The 26,688-nt window shown below is 36.4% G+C and overlaps 2 protein-coding genes and 1 pseudogene across 7 annotated transcripts in view; 1 reads left to right on the top strand and 2 right to left on the bottom strand.

Moving 5' to 3' along the window:
- The window catches only part of JMJD1C (jumonji domain containing 1C), a 355,043-nt gene extending 347,735 nt beyond the window's left edge, over positions 1–7,308 (bottom strand). Inside the window, exon 1 of one of the 3 annotated variants that reach the window (XM_079136384.1) lies at positions 7,176–7,308. The gene's annotated coding sequence lies outside the window, so the exon portion shown is untranslated. Of the gene's footprint in view, positions 1–6,559; positions 6,700–7,175 lie in introns of those variants that run through there. The other 2 variants (XM_079136380.1, XM_079136379.1) reach the window with 2 other exon arrangements.
- REEP3 (receptor accessory protein 3) overlaps positions 6,831–26,688 on the top strand; it is a 92,653-nt gene continuing 72,795 nt past the window's right edge. For all 3 annotated transcript variants that reach the window (XM_079136405.1, XM_079136403.1, XM_079136404.1), the window contains exon 1: positions 6,831–7,018. In XM_079136405.1, the coding sequence (XP_078992531.1) occupies positions 6,987–7,018 (32 nt within the window). In that variant the 5' untranslated portion in view covers positions 6,831–6,986. The remainder of the gene's footprint in view (positions 7,019–26,688) is intronic.
- Positions 22,994–25,776, bottom strand: LOC306658677 (acidic leucine-rich nuclear phosphoprotein 32 family member E-like; annotated as a pseudogene). Its single transcript has 2 exons — positions 25,012–25,776; positions 22,994–24,881 (listed from the first exon to the last, which is right to left on the bottom strand). The product of its transcript is annotated as an acidic leucine-rich nuclear phosphoprotein 32 family member E-like (transcript).

The raw sequence follows: 26,688 nt of genomic DNA, 5'->3' as shown, positions 1-26,688 counted from the left end.
TTGAAAAGATTATTTCTCTTCACTGTATTGCCTTTGCTCCTTTATCAAGAATTAGTTGGTTATATTTGTGGATCTCTCTCTGGGCTACTGTTTTGTCTACTCTTTCACTCGTATCATACTATCTTGATTATTGTAGTTTTAAGTCTTGAAATTGGGGTATGTCAGTTCTCCAATTTTGTTCGTGTCCTTCAAAAATGTATTGGTTATTCTGGGTATTTTACCTCTCCATAAAAACTGGAATCAGTTTGTTGACATCTACAAATAAAACCAGTTAAGATTTTGATTGGGATTGCACTGAGTCCATATATCAAATTGGGAAGAACTGGATATCTTGGTGATATTGAGTCTTTCTATGCATGAACCTGGGATATTTACTTAGTTCTCCTGATTTCTCTAGTTTTATAGGCTTTCTCACATAGATCTTGAATATATTTTGTCAGAGTAATATCTAAGAATTTTATTTGGGGGGTTGGTTACTAATGTATATAGTATTGTGTTTTTAATTTCAAATTCTACTTGTACACTGGAATATTAAGAAAGTAAATAACCTTTTCACATAAATTCTGTATCTTGCATACTTGATATAACAGCTTACTAGTTCTAGGAGTATTTTTGTTACTTCTTTTGCATTTTCTACACAGTCATGTCATCTGTGGATATTTCATTTCTTCCTATTCAATCTATATACCTTTTATTTTTTATTGCATTTTCAGCATCCAAAATGCTGAAAAGCAACTTTAGAGGGGACATCCGTGACTTGTTACTTATCTTACCAAAAAAGTTTCCAGTTTCTCACCATTAACTATGATATTAGCTATAGATTTTTGAAGATATTCTTTATCAATTTAAGGAAATTCCTCTCTATGCTTAGTTTTTACAATGCATTGGTGTTGGGTTTTATCAAAAAGCTTTTCCTGCATCTATTAATTTATATGATCATGTGACTTTTCTTCCTTAGCCTGTTGATACAATGGATTATTTTAATTGAAATTCCAAAATTCAACCAGTCTTGCATACTGGATAAATTCCACTTGGTTGTGGTGTGTAATTTCCATACGCTGTTGGAGTTAATTTGCTAATATTTTATTAAAAGATTTTTGCATCTATGTTCATGAGAGATAATATTCTCTTGTTTACTTTTCTTGTAATTTGTCTGGTTGATGCCTGATCATAATTCCACTTCATTACCTAAACATGTCTTGAAGGTATTAGAAAGAGGGAGGTGGGGGATTCCAGAACACAGAGGAAATCTGTTTTTTAAAAGGCAGACATAATGCTGGCCTCACAGAATGAACTAGGAAGTATTTCCTCTACATTTATCCTCTAAAAGAGATTATAGAGAACATGTGTCATTTCTTCCTTAAACTCACCAAGAAACCAATCTGGGAGTAATGTCTTCTGTTTTGAAAGATCATTACTAATATAGGACTATTCAGATTATTTATTTCTTCTTGGGTGAGATTTGTTAGACTTCATCTAAGCTATCAAATTTGTAGGCAAAGAGTTGGCCATAATATTCCTTTATTATTCTTTTAGTGTCTACAGGATCTTTAACAATGCCTCTCTTCATTTCAGTTATAAGTAATTTACTTTCTCTTAAGTTACCCTAGTCATAGCGTTACTGATATTATTGATCTTTATTTAAAAACTAGGTTTGGTTAGCCAGGCGAGGTGGGCAGGCCTGCAATCCTGTAATTATAAGTTCAAAGCCAGCCTCAGCCACTAAGCAAGGCACTAAGCTACTCAGCAAGACCCTGTCTCTAAATAAAATATTAAAAAGGGCAGGGATGTGGCTCAGTGGTTAAGTACCCCTAAGTTCAATACCTAGTACAAACAAACAAACAAATAAACAAACAAAAAACCCTAGTTTATTTGTTTGATGCTTCTCTATTGATTTCCTGACTACTATTTCACTGATTTCTACTTATATTTCTATTCTATTTATTATTTCTTTTCTTCAGTCTACTTTGGATTTAATTTGCTCTTCTTTTTCTAGTTTCCTAAACTAAAACCTTAGATTATTGATTTATCTTTCATTTTCCTAATTAATGCATTCAGTGCTATAAATTTCCCTTTTGGTATCTTAAACTAAATATGTATTAGTATTTGGGGAAAAAAAGTGAAAAGTTTGCCTCTGAAAGTAAGTGGAACAAAAAGACTAGCTTTCTATTGTTTCCCTTTTTGAATTTTATTTGAATTTGGAATTACCACTCCAAAAATCAATGATGCTTTTAAGTTCTGCTTACTAAACATAATGGAATTATCAAACATTTCAGCTCTTTGACAATTACACCATAACACCGTATGTACCTAAATAGCTAAAATCATTTAAATCTAGTTTAAAATGAGAAACTATGATTTACTCCATTTATTTAAAAAGAACTATGTATTTTAAAGTGGACAACGAGAGTACCTCACATGTCTTGAACTAGATTTTTCTCTGCTACTTAACAGAATTAAACACAACATCATTTTTTATCGTGAAGGGTAAAAAGTTCTTCTAAATTCTTAATTGTTTTAGATGGGGCTACTACCTCAATTTAAAAGAACCTCAGACAATGTAAATTCCTTACTATGTGTGTTTCCTAGATCCAGCCGTTTTATAGACATACTTTGCTTTCCTCAATGATGGTTAGCCAGTAACCATCTTATATCAATATCTATATAATGAATACTTAACTCAGAATCTAATCTTTCTATTCTACTGCATTCTTGCTGCATTTTCAGTATCATTTTTTAAAACTTAAATTTCAATGTCAGATGCCAAACTTGACCTCTGTTGTAACCGTTAACACCACAAGTAGACAGAGAGAAGAGGTATTCATCTAACAGCCCATGGGGAAAAACAACAACAGAACCAGAACATGTTTCTTCTTTTAAGTCAGTCATATTAAGATTCTTTCCCTATCACTGTTTTCTAAATTACTATTAAAGGTAGACTCATTTAGAAATTTTAGTCTTGCTCCATATAAAAATATTTTCATTGAACATATTTTCCCATTAGAAATGGGAAGGGGACCTAGTATCCAGTCTCATTTGCAGACTCATAATAATTATATGATTAGATGCTATCTCTGTACACTGTAATTCTGATCTCCATACCTTGCTCTGTTGATTTGCTAATAAATGAATTCCTTTAACATGCAGTGGATGTACATTCCACATATCTCCTAGGACAACTAGATGAAGATATTGGGGGAAAAAAGGATTTAATTTAATCTAATTACTCTTAACTTTTAAAGTCCCTTGAGTTTGATCACCATTGTATTATCACATCCATTCAACAGGAAACATACAGCGACTTGCCAAACATCCTATTACTGGTAGTAGAAATAGGACACCTAGACAATGTCCTCTGCCCTGAATATGCTGCCTCCCACCATGATTAAAATCAATACCCAAGGTCTAAGTGTCCCTGCAGAACACAAGGAAGGAAGCATTCACAGCATGAATACTAGTGATATAATGTATAAAAACAAAAACATCATATTCAGTAGTTAAAAAAAATAACTATCACCTATCCTGAACAATCTCAAGCATACCATGGAAGACCAGATTATAAAAGTTTCTGGACAGAGGTACTGTGTTTCCTTTTCTCTCCTTGCACTTGGAGCCTTAACTTAAACAGTGAAGCACTAACCAAATGGTCACCTATTAGCAGATCTCAACTATCTTGAGGCACAGTCCAGTAAGAGAAAGGCACCACTTAAAAGCTGGGCAATTTCAAGGGAGGCTTCCCCCTCAGATGAAGTTACTCTTTCTATTTAGACCCACAGTTCTCAATTTTATTGGTCTCAATGTACTTCTTCCATATAATATTTTCCAACCTCTGTTTTACCAGCATGAGATGAAATGAATAACAATCTTCCTATAGAAAACTTCAAAAAAAATCCATATTCTCTAGATAAAACAAAAAAGGAAAAGGAAAATAACTTATAAGATAGCACATATTTCAGTACATGAATCCTGGGACAAAATTAGTTACTAGTAGGTGAGTAAGACAGCTCTTAATGCAAAGCTGTTCATGTTGCAATTTTCCAAAACTGTAACAACTCTTGGTCAAGTTCTGAACAAACAAATCTTTAATTTACAAAACAATTAGCTGTAGAAATAGAAAATTTCAGTCTCAGTTAAAACCCATGACTTTATATGTAAAATGGAAGTTCCACACCCAGATAATTACAAATATTACATGAATGCCAGGCAGGATATTTGTAACTCATGAAGGATTTGGAGGCATTGCAATGTTCCACACACTCTAAAACATACAGCATCCCTGGTCCTCAACCATCAAATGCTAGTGGTTAGTTCCAATCATTACGATCACCAAACAAATTCTTCCTAATTTCCCCCTAGAAGGAACCCACTGTCTTAGACACAATTCAGCTATCTATCACAGTATGATGTAAAGATGCTTAAGAAACATGGATTAGAGTTCCAGGACCATCATCTTTCAATTACATGATCACAGGCCAGTGAGTTAACTCTCTAACCCTCAGTATCCATGTTATCAAAGGAGAATAAATACTATACTACCTGGCCTTTTAAATTATCAGTATGACTCAACAATGTGTGTGTAGCACATGATAGGTGGTTTTCAAACCACAGCCTATTGAAACAGGAAGAAGAGAACTGTTTCAGGTAAACAGAATGAAAGTAGCAAAAATTAATATGAAATTTCAAGGAACAGAGGCTACAAATAAGCATACAAAATGAAATTTAACAAAGAGCTGTCCAGGGACATCTCAGAAAGCAGATAGCAGTCCTACCTACCTTTACAACGCCTGAAGACATTAATATAACTCAATGAAATAATTTAATCTTCAGAACAATGACCTTCCAAAATAAGCAAGATAGACATACATTTTTAATAAACTTCCACTATCCATGGCCAAAATTTTACAAGTTTGACACTTAACAGAGTGACTGTATGTTTATTGGGTCCCATTCTAAGCTAGATACTAGGAAAACACAAAGATATGTAATACATCATCTCTGTCCTCAAACTTTTCACCATTCAATAGCTTAGACATGAGTGTAAACAGAATGATGCAGGTATAGAAATTAAAGTAATAAATTATGGAGGCCCAGAGAAAATTACAAATAATTATAACTGAAGAAAATTAAGAACATCTTCATGGCACAGGACATTGAAAAATGAGGACTCTGACAGGTAGAGAATGGTGCATAAAGCATTAGAGGAAAAATGAATGCAGGCAAAGGCACTGAGCACGAAAATACAGGTTGGTTCTAAGAAGAGAGGTAAGGAACTTAGAGTGCATTAGGGGTTAGTGATTACAGCAGTAAAAATTAAGGCTATAAAGATACTCATGACTTACTCATGAAGGGATCTGAATGACATTCAAATGCATTTGAGTTTTTAGTGGGCAAGAGAGTTCTCCGGAAAGCTGGTGCTTATGTGGCACACCTGAATCCCCCTAAAATGCTGAGTAATAGCCAAAACTAAAAGATTCAGAACAAATGCAAATTATTGAGATTTTTAAAATAAATACATATTCTTAATACAAATAAGCAAAAAGAAATAAAGCCTAAGGCAGGAAGCAGTTTCTGAGCTCATTTCTTAAGTAATCAAAGCATTCATTTACTGACCCTGGGAACTGGAAGAACTCACATGTGTCCTGTGATTTTATTCCAAGCAAGTTCAAGAACTTCCTAAACATGTTATTTAGCAGTGCCTCATATTAACAATGAAAGGCAAGAACAGGTAGGCTACAGTATTATTAGCCTCTTCTTATTTTGGGGAAACTGAAGAACGAAAATAAATTACAGTATGTCACAAATTAAGCCATCTTATTTTTTAGTACTTTAATTAAAGGCTCCAAGGTCACATTTAATCCTTTATTCTTCCCATCATTTTAATACTAAACCCACCTTTTACTGTTGTCTTAAAAAGAAGGGGGAGAAGGCCTCAGCTTTAAGATCATTCTCCCGATTTTGTACTGTTACCAAAAAAAAAAAATATATATATATATGTATATATATAAGTTTTTAAGTGCTAGTTTTGAAATTATGATAAACACAAGAACTGGAAAGCATAAGAAATAATCCAACCTCCCAAAAAATAGACACTTGTAAACACCAGGGCAGGTCAGGAATCCTAGGTTGAGCTTCTACTTTGGATATCTGGCAGGCTCAGGGAAATACTGGAGATCTGCGTCTATAAAACAAGACTTTGCAGATCTCTGATGGAAAGGTGTTCTAAAAGGCCCAGAACAATTACTCCCACAACTGCAAACATGAAATCCAAAGCTCTCCGCGGTCTCTCCCTGCACTGCACCATGCGACTGCTGGTACACAAATGAGGCCTGTGAAAGGCGGCCCAACGGTTTCCTTTCGCTTAAAATGCGGCACCACGAGGATGCCCTTGACCCGGGCCTCCGTAAATATTGAGGGGACCGGATGTGCCCGAGCATTTTTGCTCTCCAGAATCTAGGGCCTGAACCAGAGAATTCTATCGGACACAGATCCTGCTGATTATTTTTCACGCACACACTGTTGACCCCTAGTCGCAAGTCCCCGGCTTCTGTCCCCCTCTCACCGCCGGGTGGGCGTCCCTAGGATCCAGGGAGGCGAGTAAGGGAGATTAGAGTGTAGGAGTAGGATTGCAGTCGCGAGGCGGTCCGGCACCAGCGAGGGTCCCACAGGTCCAGCCCCCGGGCCCGGTCGCCCGGCCCTGACCCGGCGGACGCGCCGCCGCCGCCGCCGCCGCTGCCGCCTATCAGCGGAGCTCAGGGGCGGGGCCGTCGGGCTCCGCGACGGCTCGGCCGGCGGGCGGGGACGGGCGGGGGACCGACCACAGCACAGCTCGAGCGGCCGCGCGCAGACACCGGGCCGGGCTGCCGAGGGCGCCAGCGCGGCCCCGGGGAGCGCGAGGAGCCGGCGAGCGCGCGGCCTGCCGTTGGCGGCCTGGTCCGCCGCGCTCAGCGCCCATCCTCCCCGGAGCCGGGGCCCCAGCCCGCGGGAAGATGGTGTCCTGGATAATCTCCCGAGCCGTAGTGTAAGTGCCGCTCACGGCGCCCGGTTGCGCACGCCAGGCCCGGAGGAGGTGTGGGGAGGGGCAGGGCCAAGTGGAAGGGGAAGGCCGGGGCCTGGGCGGGAGTGGGGTAGCCGGAACTCGGGCCTGCCCAGGGATTGGGGGCCCTCGACCTCCTCACCCTGGTCCACGTCGCTGTGGGGCTCCCTGCGGCGGGCGAGGGCCGGGCGGCAGTGGTGGCGGCCTGACGCAGCTGCGTGCGGATCGGCGCCCCTGCTCTGGCGGCGCTGGGTGGGCAGGCGCGCTGGGCAGGCGGCGCGCGCTCCCTGCTCCCGCTCCCCGCGCTGCGCGGCACCGCCCTGCGGGCCCGGGAGCGGCGCGCCTCGCGGCAGCGCCCTGCGCAAACTCTGCAAATGTCGAGCGCGGGAGGCTCCGTGATCCTCCCGAGGATGTCGCGGCGCCGAGCCTTTGTATCCCCCGGCTGATGCGTTGCGGTGTCTTTCTCCACGGCTCTTTGCCTTTCGGTCACGTGTGGTAGGAGGAGAGATTTGTCTAAAAAACGAGACCGCTCCCAGCCAGGATCCCTGGGAATGGTCCCAGTTGTCCCACTATTTAGGGCTTACAGAGAAAGGAGTCTGTTACTAAAAGGTGACACCCGCGTGATCGCCCAGATCCTCTAATTTGGCCCTGTCTTGGCGGAAATATTTCCTAAGTGATTCAGAGACTGCAGGTGCCTGTTGCCTTTGTTCATATTATCTGTGCATTTCATTATGGTCTTACCAAAAAGAGCTACAAGTTACGAAAACAGTTCCTTGTGTTTGCTCTGTAAAGGTATTTGAATACACTTTAGACCGATTTTCTCCCATCCTTCCCATATTATTTCTGTCTCCACTTTTAAAGTCACCAAGTAAACAACAATGACGTAGTTACATTCAGGGATCTTTGGATTCATTATTCATGACCTCTATAGGTAATGTTATCTCAGTACCTTTATGAAATGTTTGTATGAGCCAGCAGGCTTTTCTGATTAGCTTTATAATTGGGGGGGGGGGGGGTCGTCGGAATGCTACATTTTTTAGTTTTTTTTTTTTCAGTACAGAGGAGATAAATTTTCTAATTTTTACTTTTGTTTGGAAGTGAGTTGCTTAGACTTGTTTGACCTGATTTGCAGTGTATCATTCAAAATTTGTCATTCACTCAAACGTTTCTAGTTTTAAGCCCCAGAGCTTCCTGGGCTCATCCAAACCAAACCAAAAATCAAGAAATAACAAAATTGTACCACAGATGCCTCCAGATTGTTTCTTCAACCTCTTCCAGTCCAGTCTTCGAATCTGTCTTTTACATAATCTAGGCATACCTTTCTTGACCTGGTAGATGTCTATCAAACATTGCACCTAGAAAATTAAAGTGCCCCATTAAGATGATATACTGGTTTTTTTTTTTTTAACTCTCTAGGTTCCTTTGACCAATTCTGTTAGAAAATGTGGAGCACTTTGACTTTGCACTACTCAGATCAGATTTTTGTTTTCGACCATTGACTAGGAATATGAATATTTTTTGAGTTACAAAGGTCAATAACACGTGGTTGGTCTTAATGGAACTGAAGTTTACATGGGCAAATATCTGCAATACAGGTCAAAATGTCAAGACTTCTAAGAGTTACTCCCATTGTAACACCCAGTGTTAAACAAGAAAGGGGTTGTATCTGCTTGGAGAATCATCTAAGAAGGCAAGAGAGATTATATTCAAATCGGGCCTTAAAGAATGAACCTGATTTATACAGCCAAAGAAGAAAAAGGAAGGGATTTCTGATCAGTTAGAGAGAACAGTGTGAGCCAAAACCCAGAGCAGGGACAGCCCAGATTAGTTAGTGCATTCGAGGGACTGGCGAGAAAGCTGGAAAGGAAAGCTGGATATTTAGGTTGAAAGCCTGTTTTGAAGGAAGAAGGGATGAATTAAGGCAGCAACAGCTTTACTTTGCAAGATTCTCTGCTGCTGTTGTGTGAATCAGTTGGCAATGCAGAGACCACTTAGGAGGCACCCTCACTGGAGAGAGGATTTAAACCTGCGGTACTACAGAATCTACAGAATTTAAGGTCTGAGGCAAAAGAAAGGGTGCAAAAACATGAGGGAAAAAAAAAAAGACAATGGAAAAATGGATTATCAAATGTCAGAAAATGAATTTCATGAGCCATTGAATCATTATCACATTAGAAAGTATACTTGCAAAGCAACATGAGCATCCTTAGGTTTTTCTCCTTTGCTTCTCAGTTTCTCTGCCCCTAACCATTAAAAACAGTATCAGGATCTACACAAACTTGGACAGCCTTTTCAAACCAGAATAAAGAATTTGCTTACCTTTCTTTAAACCCACTGAAACTTCTGGCTTATCATGAGCAAGATAAGACAATGCTATCACATGAACCTCTGGGAGTATGAATAAGGAATACAAGGAGCTTCCAGAGCTCCCAGTATGCATGAGTATGTTCTCTGCAGTGTAACGCAAAGGCTGAGAGCACTGACTTTAGAATCAGATCTGGCCAGTTAAATAGCTATGTGGTCTTGAGCAACATATGACATTCATCTGAGCTTCAGTTTCATCTTAAAATGATTATGATAAAATCAACTTACTTTAATTTCACAGGCAAGATTGACAGGTTAACCTAGCTATTTTCAAGGGATGGTGATCTGAAATTTCCAAATGATATAATATTCATAGAGGATACCCATACCTCACCTCTTAAAACATGACTCTCACAAATGGAAAGAAATCCCATTTTTTCCTTAAGTTTTTTCTTCATATATTTATGATATAGCATTGTAATTAAGATCAGCACTAAAGCCAGATTGCCTGAATTCAAATATCAGCCCTACCATTTATTGACCATAATCTACCCTATAAGATTAAATGCATTATTATATATAATGTCCATTGTCCTGCATTTGACAAATAGAAAGTTTTCAGTAAGTGTTAGTCATTATTATCAGAACAAGAAAGAATATACTCCCCTAAAATCCCAGCATATGAAATGGTTCAACTGTTGGTTTTTTGTTTTTTTCTATACATCTCTGTTTAAATGACAAGGTTATAATTAGAGTATAGTTATAGCTTTTACTATTTATATATTACCAGCATCTTCTATTTTTATCTGAAATGTTGTCTAATAGCTTCTATTTCATCAAGCCAGTATTCACAATTTTCATACTATTTGTCTTTAAATTAAATGATTTCTAACATTTCATCATTAATAAGTAATGCCACAGTGTAATTATCGTGCTATAATGAACATCATTTACATATACTTTTAAATTAATTCTTTAGGATAAATATATATGAGGAGTATTTCTGAGTCAAATGTTATGAATATTTTTGTAACTACTTATATAAATTGCAAATAGTTTTCCAAAACTGTTATTTATTTGTTGGTTTGTTTTTGGTACCAGGGGTTGACCCCAGGGGCACTTAACCACTGAGTCACATCACTAGCCCTTTTTATTTTTTACATCGAGACAGGATCTTGCTAAGTTATTTAAGGCTTTGCTCAGTTGCTAAGGCTGGCTTTGAATTTGCAATCTTCCTGCCTCAGCCTCTCCTAGGATTGTAGGTAGGTGCCACCACTCCCAGCTCCAAAAGGGTATTAATATCATACATTGCCATCATATCATCCTTGATTCCTCTCTTTCTTTCATTGCCAACATTGAATCCTACAGCAAATTGTGATGACTCTACTGTATTCAAAATAAATTAGTTCTTACCACCTTTACATGTAACACACAGGTCCAAGCCAGCATCCTATCTTAAATGTATTGCTATAATAGCATAACAACCTACTTCTACCCTTGTCCCTTTACAGTTTATTAACATGATCCCATTGAAACACAAATCAAACCTTGTTGCTTCTCTGATCAGAACCCTCAGTTGACTTTTGCCTTACCCAGTTAAGCCAAATCCTTACCAAGGACTGCAAACAAGATATAATCTGGACTCCTTCATTTCTCACACCTCATCTTTCCATGCCCTCTACCTTGCTGTCTTCATACTAGCTGCCATAGTTTCTGTTCTCCACCCTGCCTCTTGCCTGAGAGCCTGGGCATTGCCAGTCCCTCCACCTCAGTGCCCATCCTGCAGATGTCCTCCTGGCTCATTACCTAGCTTTCTTCTGATATGGCTTTTATCAGTGAGGTCTTTTGACCCAAGCACTTCTGCTTTCCCTCCCTCTTGTGTTCTACATAGTATCTGGTACTTTTAAGCAAACCGTAAACTTTACTTCTTTTATCTAGTATTGTCTGCTCCATCCAGAAAATAATCTCCACAAGGACAGGTCTTTTCTCAGATTGTTCATTGCACACAGAAAATTCACTATTTGTTTTCAGCAATAAGAGAATGGAGGTAATGAATGTGAACTATGAATTACAGAAATATTGATAGTAAATATTATACTCCATGAATTCAAGAGCTATATTTTTTTAATCTCCTCCAATGTTTATTTGACAACATTTTTAAAGAAATCATTGATGAGTGAATGAATTATTTGGAAAGAGAGCCTGGAAGGATCTCAGCATTGAATAAAGTAAAAAGTTTTTTCCACTGACGAGCCCCTTTCCAGACATACTTATTCCAGAGAGCAAAAAAGAAAAGGCTCTACATTTGAGCCATTACTAGAAACACTACCTCTTTAAATCTAGCTACTGGAGGAGGGGAATAGATAGGAAAGTAGGATTTGTATACCTTAGCAAATAAATGATAGATAGTAAAACAGTATACCTGGAAATGAATGTCATTCTTATTTTCATCTTTGGTGTCCTAGAGCAAGAAAATGTGATTTATTTATTTGTGTGTGTGTTTAAGATTATGATAGTATTAATGAAACAATAGCATATTACTAATCAAAATTGTTTAGTAATTTCTATCTTTCCTTTATATTTTGAGAGGATGCTAAAATTGAACTTAGGGTCTCACACATGCTAAAAAGGCACATAACTGGGCTGGGGCTGTAGCTCAGTGGCAGAGAGCTTGCCTAGCATATGTGAGGTACTGGGTTCAATCCTCAGCACTGCATAAAAAAATAAATTAAATAAAGGCATGCTGTCCATCTACAACTACAAAAAACGTTTTTTAAAAAAAAGAGAAGAATGCACACAACCCCTGAACTGTACTTCTAGGTCCCCAAGTAATTTTTAAATCTTTATGGAAGTTTGAGGGCAGCCATAATTCAGAAGTAACAATTTTCTTTCCTCATATGTGCTTTAAATATTTTAATTAGTTGTATAACCTGAGTGATAGCTAAAATATCTTCTTTCCACTAGGTCAAGATAGGTTTTATCTTTGCATTTTTGATGAGATCTTTATGTGAATAAATTAAATGCTCATTAATAGGAAATTACCCTAAATTGTTTAGACAATGAGAGCAGTAATAGGAGCAATAATATTTTCAGGAAAATGAAAAGGCTGACATTTTCATGAATGATGTTGGGACTATCCAACAGGAAATCATCTTTTCTGTCTTCCTTCCTTAAGAAAGAATACACATCCTAAACTATTAGATCTTGTTTTCACTGTGTAGGTCAGAACTTGCAACAAAATTAGACTTAATTTCAGTAGCAATTTGCTTTTGTCCCCTTCTTAAATGGCTACTATATTAGTTGTTTCTTTTTCCACTGGATTTTGAATCCTTTCAGGATGGAGATTTTTATATTCTCTACTTTCAATATAGATTAAACCGTTAAAATAAATGGCATATTACAATAGTGGCATAAATGGATAATTTAAATGTCTTAAATGTACATAACATTATTTTGAAATCATATGGGAAAAAATTACTACTGATTCTCTGCTTATTTTTATGTCATTAATTGTGTTTGCACTAGACTACCCCTTTCATACATTTCTGAAATAAAAGCTTATAAATAGGAATTGTTCTGTTATGAAAGTCTTCATGTTTACAAAACTGGCCATAAAGGGTTTGTGTATAATTATCCCTACTACTGAAAATAAATTTACTAGTGCCACTTATGTTTGTATACTTACAAAGACAACTGTGACTGAAACTCAGGAAAGACGCATAGTCACCAAGGTAAGGTGGACCGAGAAATGGTAGGATTCAGGAAAAGATAATGGAGAGTGATTATTTTAAGTAATGAGCAGACCAGCTAATATTAGAATACAATACAGCCATTAATGATGATTTTCAAAGTATTTTAAATTTCATTTTAAGATTCTTTTAATATGTGCTTCTTAACCTCAACACTGGATAATTCTTTGTTATGGGTGAAATGTCGTATGCATTGTAGGGTATTTAGCCGCATTCCCTGGCCTCTACTAACCGGATGCTAGTGGTTAAACCCCATACCCCAGTTATAAGCACCAAAATTGTCTCTAGTTATTGTCATATGCCTAGTAGGCAAAATCGTCACTGTTTGGAACCACTCTTGTTAGATAAAAAGGAAAGAAAAACATACATGGGAGGGAATGACCCTAGAAACTATGCTCTCCAATTTCCATGTAGCTGTTTACATGGAAATTAGCTAAAATTAAATAAAGTTTAACATTTCTCAGTCACACTAGCCATATTTCAAGTACTCAGTAGCTATGTAATTGGACAGCCCAGAAATAGAACATTTCCATTGTTACAAAAAATTCTGTTGGAATGATCTATGAAGTACAGTGTGCTTGACATTCCCATCAAAAATGACTGTGTTGTTTCCTGTTTGCTTCTTCTGGGTAGTTTATGGGATAAATTATAAAGTCTGTAATAATATTCGGAGGTTTACAATTGTCTCTGGATAGTTCTCTTTTAAGAATTTTCTGTATAAAATACTGTTGCTAATCTGTCATTTTATTTACTAGCTTAAAAATAATTTCTATTTCAAATCACAGAATTTTTTTTAAATTGATGAAAATTAGTGAACACTTAGAAAATAATTTTTATAATTACATGTTTCATAATCAAGGTTTTATATCCCATATTTCCAAATTTATGAATGAAGTATACCTTACAAGTTATAATATTTCTGGTCCTAGAAATGGGTGCCCTGGCAGTATAACTCAGTGGTGGAATACCTACTAGCATGCCAAAGTCAAGGGTTCAATCCACAGCACTTCACCCCCCCCAAAAAAAAAGCCATAAAAACAAAAAACACATCTTAAAATTAGACTACAAAACGAAAAGTTACCATATGATGCCTTACAAACAAAACTATAATCTTTCTGATTAACGTTGTCATCAATTTTGCAAAAAAGAGCTACCCAGAAAATTGTGAAAGTGAAAATCATAGGAAAAATATAAACAAAACAGGATTGTATTAACCCATAATTCAGAACATAATTTCATGAAGTATTCATGTGTTAATACTGACAATAGTTTCAAGTAATGATATGTCCATTTTATTTATTTGTTTACTTATATTGATTTATTTTAATACTGGGGATTGAACACCAGTGGAGCTTTACCACTGAGCTACATCCCCAGTTTTTAATTTTTTTTATTTTGAGATAGGGTCTCATTCAAGTGCTTAGTCTGGCGTTAAACTTGAAATCTTCCTGCCTCAGCCTCCTGAGTCACTGGGATTACAAGCATGCACCACTCTGTTCAGCTATGACATGTCCATTTTATAAGGAAAGAATTGTTCTCACATTAAAAAAAAATCCACTTGGAAAATTTCATTAACCTTTAATCACATCACATTTCTGGAAAATGTTTTACTTGGCTAAAGCTGCTATATAGCAAAGTACTGCAAACAAGGTCACTTAACACAAGAGAAATATATTTTCTCACAGTTCTGGGAGCCAAAGAAGGTCGGTTCCTTCTGAAGGCTGCAACGGAGAATGTTTGCTGCCTCTTATAGATGCAGCACTGTGATCTCCCCCTTCATATTGTGCATGTGTGGTCCAAATTCTCTGTCTCACTTTAATTTGATTATTTCTGTAAAGACTGTTTCCAAATAAGGTCAAATTCTGAAATAGTGGAGGTGAAGTCTCCAACATATCTTTTTGGGGAGAGCATAACAATCTCTTCTGCATGTCCAAAGAAAAATAAACATGAAAAAAAAGTTTCAGAGATTAGAAAAATGAGTGGGATGGGGAGTTTAATGAAATAGCTCTCAATATAATTTAAGTCATCACATGAGTAAGGGGTACTGATTTTTCTGTTATTCTCAAGTGCAAATCTAGAACTGATAGGTGGATGCTACAGGAAACCGATTTTATTCAACATGTAAAGGAAAACTTCATAATATCTAGAATTGTTCACCATTAGACTGACAGTCTCAAAGCACTGTATTTGCCATCCTTGGAGACATGAGGGCAGGGTAGAAACTTGTATGCTTCTTATGGAGAATCATAGGTAAATTACTTGTTGTGAAAGCTGTATTTTGTATTTAGTTAAGCTCCTTAGATGTCTAAATAAGTGAATAATTAAGCTTGTATAACATGACTTTCACCAAAATTAATAAACAACATTGGCATTAACAACTATGTACATGTAGTTATCAATTATATGCTAAAACGTCTGTGATATGACACTTTTTCATCATCAAAATTTATTTACCAATCTTTGGGGCTTCTTAAATTTGGAATGCATTTTCACAAAAATTATGAAGTAGATAGACTGACATTTTTCTTGGTTTAACCATGGAGAAACCTACAGGAAAAATGAATAGTTGGTGTTCTTGAGTGTTGACTTAAGACAGTACAAATATGGGAATAAAAGAGAACAAACTTGGTGATATTTGCCTAGCAGGTTTCATTATTGCCATAATCAATTCCTCACTGCTGTGTACCTGTGGTCCTTGTTTTTTGTTGTTGTTGAGGGCACTGACCATTTTCATTCTTTCTAAACCAACTTCCAAGTTCATTTGGTATTTGTTTATTTGCATTGTATTTTTAAATCATTAATTTTCATCAAACGTAAGTTTCTTGTTTCTTCTGATTTTCTGAAAGAACAGGGACTTCCAATTTTACTTTATATATCTAAGTTGATTTTGCAAATCGAAACAAGAATGGTTTATGATATTTAATGAGTTATTAAAGAATAGGAAAAAGAATCATTAAAGTTATACCTCTAGGCCCGTATAAAAGAGAAAAGGGTATTGGAATGTTTAAATCTTAACTGGAAATATTAAACTGTTAAATAAAATTATATGAGGAAAGTGGTCTGAAAGTTTTGTGTAAAGATATTATGAAAAGATACCTAGTCTTTTCCTTGCCAAGTAAAAATGACGAATGTAAATTGGAAATAAGCTTTTTTCCCCACAAAGTTTGTTTATTATGATTAAATAATTCTTGAAAATATCTAAATCTGTATCTTCCATTGTTTTATGTGGCAAAATATGCAAATACTGCTTTCTTTCATTTGATCTCTTGTAAGTTTAAGATATAAAATGTTTATCTTCTAGTAAATCTGTATCCCAAATACCTTAGATTTTTGGTAGCAGCTTTTCCTGTGTGTGTGCGCGCGCACGCAACCCAGGGCCTTGTGCATTCTGAGCATACATTCCACTACTGTGCTACATCCCAGCCTCATAATAAATTCTTGTAGTATTTTAACTAAAAGAGCTAACCAGAAATATGTATGTTTTTGCGTATATACATATGTATAAATGCACATATGTATATATACATACATACACATATATATGTATATGGTTGTAAACTATTTTTAAAATACTGGTTACAATTGAAAGAGACCTAGAATACTTTGAATGATTGAGAAAGGTAAAGCAAACAAAAAATGATAGAAACTATAATCCTAAAAGTGGCATTTTTTAGGTGTAACTTAAGTATACATTGAAGATAAAAACTGAGAAAGGAAAGCATTCAGGTTTTTTTTCCCCCCTTCAAGGACTTCAGTTGTGCTCCCCACTTCTAAGTTTGTCATCATTGTCTCTTGTCCTCCCTTTTATCCTTTCCTCACCATTTTCTCTAGTTTTCCTTTGACTCACAATAAAGATGCGAAGAGAATAGTATAATCTCTTAGAAAATTATTCTATAGTTTCTGAACTAATATAAAGAAAAAAAGGAAGCTAGAGGATACAGAAGACAAAAAAGGGGGTGGGGGGCCTCAGGTCTTGGTGAGGAGACATAGGAAGAAAAGATGGTAGAAATGGGTTCAAATATGTCAATAACAATAAATGTCAATAAATCAGTCCCTTGTTAAAAGATAAACTGAGGAGAAAGTGCTGGGGTGTGATACTGGCCAAATTATTTTGTTATGTTGTGTGCAAGTACGAGTATACAAAAACAAATCCCATCATTATGGACAACTGTAATATACCAATAAAAAATTGGGGGAGAAAGAATAAAAAATAAACTAAAGCATAGGGGGATTGTGAAGAAAGTTCTAAAGTGTGATTGAAAGATAAAAGACCACAGTAAATGTACAGGCAGTATTAATGTATCAATATTGATAATTATAAACCCTTCCAAAATAAATCTATAAATTCAGTGGACTTCGATTGTTATTTTTGAATAACCTGTGTTGTGTTAGTCAGCTTTCCATCACAGTGACAAAATACCTGAGAGGATCAACTTATAAGGAGGAATGGTTTATTTTGGCTCACAGTTTTAGAAGTTTCAGTTCACAGTCACTTGTCCCTGTTGCTTTGGGCCAAGGAAGACACAAGAATACATCATGGTTGGAGCTCGTGGTGGAAGACACGTGTTCACTTCATGATGGCTGGAACTAAAAAGAAAGGAGAGAAAGGAAGGGCTGGGGTCTTATATCCCCTTCAAGGGCAGTCCAGGGAACTGACTTCCATTAAGCCCCACCTCCAGAAGGTTTCCACCAACCCTCAATAGCACCACAGGGTGCGGAGTAAGCCTTCAACACATGTTCACACCATAGCAAAATCTGATAGGCTAATTATTTGAAGTTCATAGGAAAAAAGCAAAAACCCAGGAATCAATAAGACAAACTAGGAACAACAGGAAGTGAAGACGACCTGTTATATAGAAAGGTTTTGTAATGTTGAGGTAATTTAAAAGGTAGTATTAAAAGGTAGTATTTTTGCATTGATTGACACTAAACTTAATGGAACACAATAAGGAACTAAAAATTAACTCAGACATGTGAAAATCTGATATGACAAAAGAGAAATTTCAATCTGGGCATAATGGTGCATACTTGTAATCGCAATCACTCAGGAGGCTAAGGCAGAAGGATTGCAAGTTCAAGGCCAACCTCAGCAAATTAATGATACTCAAATAAAAATAAGTGCTAGAGGTAGAACTCAGTAGTAGAGTATCCCTGGTTCAATCCCCAGTACACAAAATCAATCAGTTTAGGTGGATGTGGTTGCTTGCACATGTAGTCCCAGCTACTTGGGAGGCTGGGAGTCGAGAAGTTTACTTAAGGCCAGGAGTTCAAGACCAGCATGGGCAGCATAGCAAGACACGTCTCAAAAAAAAGACAAAAAGAAAAAAAGTCTTAAAAATAAAATTTCCTTCACATTAAGGTAAAAAAAAAAAAATCAATAGGAAGGTATAAATAATTTTGAATAGTGTTGTGACAACTTGATTATTTCTCAAAGAAAATTAAGAGCAAGCTGACATTTTTAAACTGTAAGTGTATTATCTGCCTAAGCATGAAAACTAAAGCATTTTAAGCTCTTAGAAGATAGGAGAATATCATGATATAGTAGGGGAGAATTTTTCAGATACTATAAAAGAACATAGAAAAAAATGATAAATTTGTCTATTTTTTGTAGCCTAACATGTATTTGGTGCTCACTCTGCATTAGGCATTATTCTAAGTACTTTCAAACTAATTCATTTTTGTTGCACAACAACCCTAATGGTACAGTTGCTGCTCTTATTTCCATTTTATCAGTGAGAAAGCGCCACCTTAGAGATGTGTAATAACTTGCCTAAGGTGATCACACAGGTACTAAGTAGCAGAGCTAAGGGGCAGTCTAGCACCAGATCCAGACCCTACACAAAATGTTATACCACTTCACTATGTTAAAATTAGTCCTACCTTTTTTTTATGTTTTAAGTCAGCTTTATTGAGATAGGATTTTTATGTAATAATTTACATGAGTTTGGTTAAATGTTTATATATACTTATGTATCGTCACCCTTTGAAGATTCAGTTTCACTCCTTTTCTACTACATCATTCCTGAAAATAGTTTTATCTGTAGCATCTATGTGAAAAATACATAATTATTTTAAATATCCTTTTGAGGATATAGTTTTTTTTAACTAATTAGAAAATAGTTGCTATTTCCTCAGTCTAACTTGGGGAAGGGTAGGAAGCTGTGATAGGAGAAACTAGCACAAGAATTATAGCCCAATGATTTAAAATGCAGGTAGATTTGTAACTCATATGGCTAACATCTTACATAATAATTAGAAGATATAAAGAATTCTCTAAAAGCAGAAAGAAAAAAAGTTAATGTAAAAGAAAAATGGACAAATGAACTGGCATGTCATAGACAAGGACACTGACGGCAACTAGATACATAAAAATATAGATAAAATTCATTAATTTTCAGGAAAATGTAAATTAAGACCATATTGAAATTCCATTTCACACCTACTAGATTGCAAAAATTAAGAAGTCTGAAAATACCAAGTGTTGGCAAGGATGTGTAGAGCAACCGGTTCCTTTTTATAATGCCAGTAGGAGAATAAGATGCTGGAACTGCTTTGGAAAACAGTTTGGCCCTAACTTAGAGTGTTAATCATTCACATACCCTATAACCCGGCAATTCCATAACCAGCAATGTACCAACCATAAAAGAAATCTGACACATGTGCCAAGACACATTTGCAAGGATATTTATAGGACTGTAATGCAAAAATCTACCAAAAGTACTATTTTACATGGACAGGAGAAGTAAATGTTGGTATATTTATATGATGAAATATTATACAACAACAAAACTAAATGAACTCTCACTTAAAAGCATCAATATGGACAGGTAATAGGAAAATTATAGTGCTTTAAAAGGAAACCAGATATGATTGCATATTATATGATACCATTTTAAAGGACCAGCATAGGCAAAACTAAACAATGTATAGTGAAATTGTGTGTGTGTGTGTGTGTGTGTGTGTGTGTGTGTGTGTGGCAAATCTATTTTTCAGAAAAGAGAGTGATAATCATAAATTCTAGAATAGAGGTTAGCTGTGAAAGGGATTTGAAACAATGATACTAGCAATATTCTTAAGTTGTTGGTTGACAGATTCACAGTGTTCATTTTATTATGTTTAATGACCTAGAAGTCTGTGTCATATATTCTTTGTGTCAACTATTACATTAGAAACATGTTTTACATCTGAAGTGAGTCAGGACAAAGATATTCACAGGAACTAAAGGGACTATAACAAGCAGGGAGTGATATCAGCAGAAAGGAGATGTTGATACTGATCCTTCCCACCCCATATGCCTCTTACTGGTGTAGAGGCCAGTTTTAGTGCTGAGCCAGGCCACAGATGGAGGCAGGGAAGGGGCTGCACCTGTCACAATGAATATGTGAACAGAAGGCCAGAACCTCTGTGAAATCGCCAAGCAGGATGTCTCTTGTCCTTTCTTAGAGCTGATATGAGTCCAATGAACAATGTCCAACTTATTTATCCAAGGAATTTTTGAGATTCTAGAAGTAGATACATAAATAGCTATTTAACTGCTTTCTTTTTCCCATTTATGTTCAGATGACAGTTTTCTTGTCTATCCATTTGATACACATACTATTGCTATAAAAAGTAATTCAGTGTCTTTGAAAATGTGTAAATTAATATGCCTTCACTATAGCTCCTTCCATTTTAAGACAGACTCTAAGTGATAATGTGGATTTTGAAATATAGAATAATATTCTTCACTCAGCAGCTTTTGTTTTGTATTCCTAATAATATCGTTAAGTTTATTAAGTCTATTGATTTGTTTTGATAGTTTAACTAGTAAAAAATGTTACATTGCTTGAAACTCCCTAATGCCTACTTAAGAGTAATTTAACTTGGGCTGGAGATGGAGCTCAGTGGTAGAGTGCTTGTCTATTATGTACTAGGGCCTGGGTTTGTACGTCAGCACTGGAAAAAAGAAAAAAATAACATCTGTTTTAGATAGTTCCCCAAGATTGGTAGTTAGCATTAGCCCTAAAATCTGGATGGCTCTGAACCTATCAGTGAGAAGTGAATTCTAATACTAACATATAATACTACTATGTAGTTCTTATTCCTTATGCATACTGAGTATCATTCATATAAAAAGAAAGAAATGGTGAGTTATATATTTTCCATGAGACCAGCCTTGTTGTGTGTGTGTGTGGCGGGGGGTGACCTGGCTAAGACATCTGTCACTCACTCATGGCCAGGATTTATTTGGCCTGTTTAGGCTATCCCCTTGCCCCCTTATCATTCCACATGCTGTGCTTACTTGGTCAGTAAATGAAACACAAAGCATCACAGCACCTCAGGAACATGATTGTGAGGCATCAGCTAGTAGATTTGCAGTAAAGATTTCTAGTTTGAGAATACAAAGTAAAAAACTTACTAGATTTAATTAAAGTTATCTATACCCCTAGGCTCTAATAGTCACCCAAAAATACCAACAGATTGCCAACTTTAACTTTTTTTTTCTTTTTTAGCATGAAGAATGTTAGCCTACAAATGAGCCCTCAAAACAGTGATCATTTTACTTCCTTTACTCCTAGCCAGATGGTTTTTTCGTTGCATCCTTAAGGAATTGAACTCAGGGGCTCCAGCTTGCTAGGCAAGCACCAAATTCTCATTTTGCTGAGTTTATCAGAGTCTTATGTTTTGCTAACATTTAATCCCACAAACCAATCTTAAAACTTTCTAATAAACAGATTTTCCAACCTTATTCATGCTTTAAAAAACAATTCTTTTAAGATGGAATAATTTAAAATTACAGCTCTGAGCCAGAAAAGTAGATATACAAATGTTGCAAGTTCATGCTTTTGTTTAATTTGAGAAATATGTTTGGTAGTGTTAACTTTAACTTCTTAAAAATCTTAAAATTATTTTCACTATTACTGAACACTTGGGTTATCCACATTCATAGTGTATTTCTGATTCTTCATTTAGAAATAGAGCTCATGATGGGCATGGTGGCCCACACCTGTAGTCCCAGCTACTCAGGAGGCTGTGGTAGGAGCCCCACAAGTACAGTACCAGCCTGGGCAAAATAGGGAGATACTGTCTCAAAAAGTAAAATAGAAAAGAATATAATTAGAGCTCACAAAGTATTATACCATATGTAAAGCTCTTAAAAACCCTTTTAAGCCAGGTGCAGTGGCACTTACCTTTAAGTCTAGCAACCCTGGAGGCTGAGGCAAGAGGATTACAAGCTCCAAGCCAGTCTGGGCAATTTAATGAGACCCTGTCTCAAAATTAAAAATAGAAAGGACTGGGGATGTAGCTCAGTGATAAAGTGCCCTTGGGTTCAATCCCCAGTACCACAAAACTCATACATATACATTTCCCAGACCTCGTTCCCAAAGATCCTGAATTGAATTATCTGGGATAGGGCCTGGACATCCTTTTCTTTTTTTTTTTTTTTTTTTTTTTTTTTTTTTTTTTTTTGTTTTTAACACTGTCATGGCTTTATTCAAAACCACAGTTACACAAAAGTATTAACCTCAAAGTTTTAAAGGAGAGAGTCTTAAAGAACTTAACACACTATATACATACTGCCATACAAAGAGCATTAAAATAGGACCCAAAACTTCTACAAAATATAAAAAAAAAACCTTGCTTATTTGCATGAAAATACCACCCACAAAGCTAAATAAGTTCTTAAAAGTTATCTGGAGGTTCACTAAGTGTTGTTTTCAAACCAAAGAACTCTGATTTTGATTGCACAATAAGATGATTGATAAGGTCAATATAGATTTCAATTTAAAAATAAGTATTTTATAATCTGGCATAGTATGTAATGAGAATTCTTAGAGACTAAAGCAGGGCATATCAATTGTAAAAATTAGGAAAAAATGTTAATCTTTTGTACTTTCTGATCCCCCTACTAAATTTATTCCAAGCGTTTATTTCAGTCAGTTGTGCAACTGTTTTAGTTTCTCCACAAATAACCTTTAACAAGTCATACATTTTAAACAAAAAAAAAAAAAACAAGCAGCAGCAGTACTATATTCAGTAATTTAAATGTATCCCAGTAGAGAAGCTTAACTTCAATTAGTTTACTGACACTAACCTTTAAAAACCTTACAAATATTTAAAACAAAGAAAGAAGTTTTAGACAGTCAAGATTAACAAAGCAATTACCTTGAACATGGAGCCTCCATGACAAAAAGGGAGATGTACTTGTCTGTTCCTTATATTTTATTTAATATCCATGTAAGTAAGCACATACTCAAACTTATCCCAAATATTCTTCTATTTTAATGACATTTGCTTGAAAATAAATCTTAATTTTAATATTTAGTCCCAAATATTTTTCCAACTACCTACTATATTCCAATTAAATGCTATATCTGGTAATGCTTTAAAACTAGGAACAACCAAAGGTTCTACTCAGAAAAATTATAAATACTGTGCAGGGTTGGTATCCAAATTATTTGGAATGCCATCTTAAAAATTTGACTTGAAAGTCTCATTAATTATCAACAGACAATCATTCTGACTTTGAGGAACATGGATGCTGCTTCGAAAAGCCTTCCCTGCTTCTTTTGTTTCTTCATCCTACTTATACGGTCTTAAATGTTGTCAGTCAAGAAAGATTTACAATAAGCAGAGCTTGCTGCTTAAAATTTGTATCAATAACAATATTCGTATCTCAAAAAATTCTTAGGTTCTTCCACTTTGCTTAAAACCCAGATGTATCTGAAAAGGTGGTTGAGGTATAAGACTAAAGGTTTTCTGGGTATCCAGAAGTTCCCAACTTTCTTTTGGGATACAGAGAGGTGAGTGAAACAAGAAAGGAAGGTGATCATAAAGAAATTGCTGAGGAGAAAAAAATGCACACCTAAAACAAAACAAAATTAATAACTGTTGGCATGTCATGATCTGCAGCCTGAAGAAAGGGCTCACCTGCATGTCTCTCATTTAGTATAGGCAATCCTTCCTTCAAAAATAAAATCTTATCAATCACCACAAAATCCATGAACTATATTACTGACTAGAACCTCCCCCAAATCCACAAACTATATTGCTGAATAGAACCTTTATTATTCTGCTTCTACTTTCCAACTTAATTCATGTGACAGAAGACCACCCAAATACCCTTAGCTATTAAAAAGAAAAAAAGGCAATGCCTTCAAACTAAAGATCCCTGGATCATCTCTAAAAAAATAATCAACTTATTCAAGAGACTACTGTCATTTCATATTACAGATGACTGTAATTTCAGTTAATTTATAAATAACTTTAAAATCTTATGAATGAAATGCACCAGACTTCACCTGTGTAAAAGCAATCATGTTTTAATTATGGACTTAAAAATTACTAATACAATGAACTTGAACTTGAATTAGAAAAATTAAGATTCTAAATCTAATTGCTAGAGAATGTCTCAATGGGAGGAGTGTCAATGAAATTTTTTCTCTACATACAATATGATCATTAACAGACTAGTATATCTTAATTGGAATGATAAGGCAAAAATAGTAAAACCACACTTTTCCTATAAAAAGTTACACATTATCTTCTGTAGGGATAGCTATTGTACATGAAAAAACAAAGATGTGATCACTCTATTGCACACCCAGGAATGTTAGAGAATCTGGTCTTAGAATGATCTAGTCATCTTCTTCCTCTCCATCATCTTTGGCATCTCGTTTCCTCTTCTCCTCCCCCCCCCCACCTTCTTCTTCCTCTTTCTCCTCTTCTTCCCCTTCTTCAACATAATCATCATCATCATCTTCATCCTGAATTTCTTCTTTCATCAAGTAAGAGAGGCCGACTTCTTCTTCTCCCTCTCCCAATTCTTTTTTTTTTTTTAATATTTCTAGTTGTAGATGGACACAATAACTTTATTTTTTCTTTTTATGTGGTGCTGAGGATCGAACCCAGTGCCTCACACAGGCTAGGAGAGCACTCTACCACTGAGCCGCCCCCAGCCCCTCCCTCTCCCAATTCTGACCCTGCTTCATCTTCTTCCTCCTCCTCCTCTTCCTCTTCTTCCTCATATCCTTCAGGTGGACCAGCTTCATCTTCTTCTTCATCTCCATCATCTTCATCTCCATCTTCATCATCCTCCTCTTCAGTCAGGTGCTTCATTATCCTCCTGATCAAATCCATCTAAGTATGTGATTTGTTGCAGCAATTCAAAAATACTTTCTCTGTAATCTTCCAGGTTTGTGATCTCACAGTTAAACGTCAAGACTTTTCAAATTTTTAAGATTTTGCAGAGCTTCTACTGTACTGAGATCTTTGATTTTGTTTCCACTCAGATTGAGGTAGGTAAGATTTGGACATTTTTCTGCTAGGACTTCCAAGCCTCCAGAAATTATATTGTCACTAAATTCCAACTTTCGAAGTTTATTTAAACTGGGAAGTTGGGCCAGTGAACTTAATTCCACATTAGCCATACTCAGAAACTCTAGTTCTTTAAAAGTATCATTCAGGCCTTCAATTTCCCCATTGACACACAGGCAATTATCAAGAACTAACTCTGTCACCTCCTCCGGGGCTCTGTTCCTTAACTCCATGTTAATCCTCTTCTTCATCTCCATGTCCTCCTCCTGCTCTTCTGCTACTACTCTCCTCCTTTCCCCTTTCCTGCTTTTCCCACTACCCCCCAATCCTAAAATTTTAAAAGATTTGGAAATGAATGAAAAGAAACGCAAATATAAACGCCCACTACCACCAGATAGATGTGGAGGAGAAAGAAAAGAATAGCAAATGGAGTCCAAGGAGTTGGGACTCTTAACTCGGCTGCCCCCACCTCCTTGTCCACACACCAGCACGTGCGCGCACACACACACACACGCACACACAACCAGCAGTTCCTTCCCCTTCAATGGCTGCTCAGAGACCCTGGACATCCTTTTCTTCAAAGCCCTCCGGTAATTGGAGTGTACAGTCAGGTTTGAAAATTAGAAGATATGAAAAACCTAGTCACAATTTCTTTAAGAATTAGTAATGTTGGAAAAATCATAGAATTGAACTGCCAAATATCGTTACCATTTTAAAACAAGGAAACAAAAATTGTATAATATCTTGTTTGGTTCTCAATAGTTTGATAATATTAAAACAAGGAAATTTAAGTGTCTGAAAACTATCTGATGCTTAGCAAGAAACTGGTGGCTATAAAGAAGTAATCTTTTCAGCAGGGTGACATTTTACACACCTGTAATCCCAGTGACTTGGGAGGCTGAGTGAGGCAGGAGGATTCCAAGTTCAAGGCGAGACCCAGCAATTTATCAGAGGCCCTTAAGCAACCTAGTGAGACCCAGGCTCAAAATAAAAAATCAACAGCTAGGGAAGTGACTCAATGGCAGAGTGTCCCTGGGTTCAATCCCCAATGCCAAAAGAAAAAGAAAAAATGAAACAAAATTATCTTTCCAGACAAACTTGATTGATCTTTTTAGAATGAAGGCGGAAGTATTAGAAGCAAGAAATATAGTAGATGGAATGTCTGGATTTTATTACAATGTTCTCTTCAGTACCTCATGAAATTCAACTTGGAAATGGACTTCATATTCCCAACTAGCATGAGAACAAAGTCTACCAAACCGCAAAATGCCACATTTGTGAGGTGACTTCATAGCACATTTGCAG

Source organism: Sciurus vulgaris, assembly GCF_902686455.1.
Source record: "Sciurus vulgaris genome assembly, chromosome: 4".
Lineage (NCBI taxonomy): Eukaryota > Metazoa > Chordata > Mammalia > Rodentia > Sciuridae > Sciurus > Sciurus vulgaris.
This window is presented reverse-complemented; position numbering and strand designations above follow the sequence as displayed.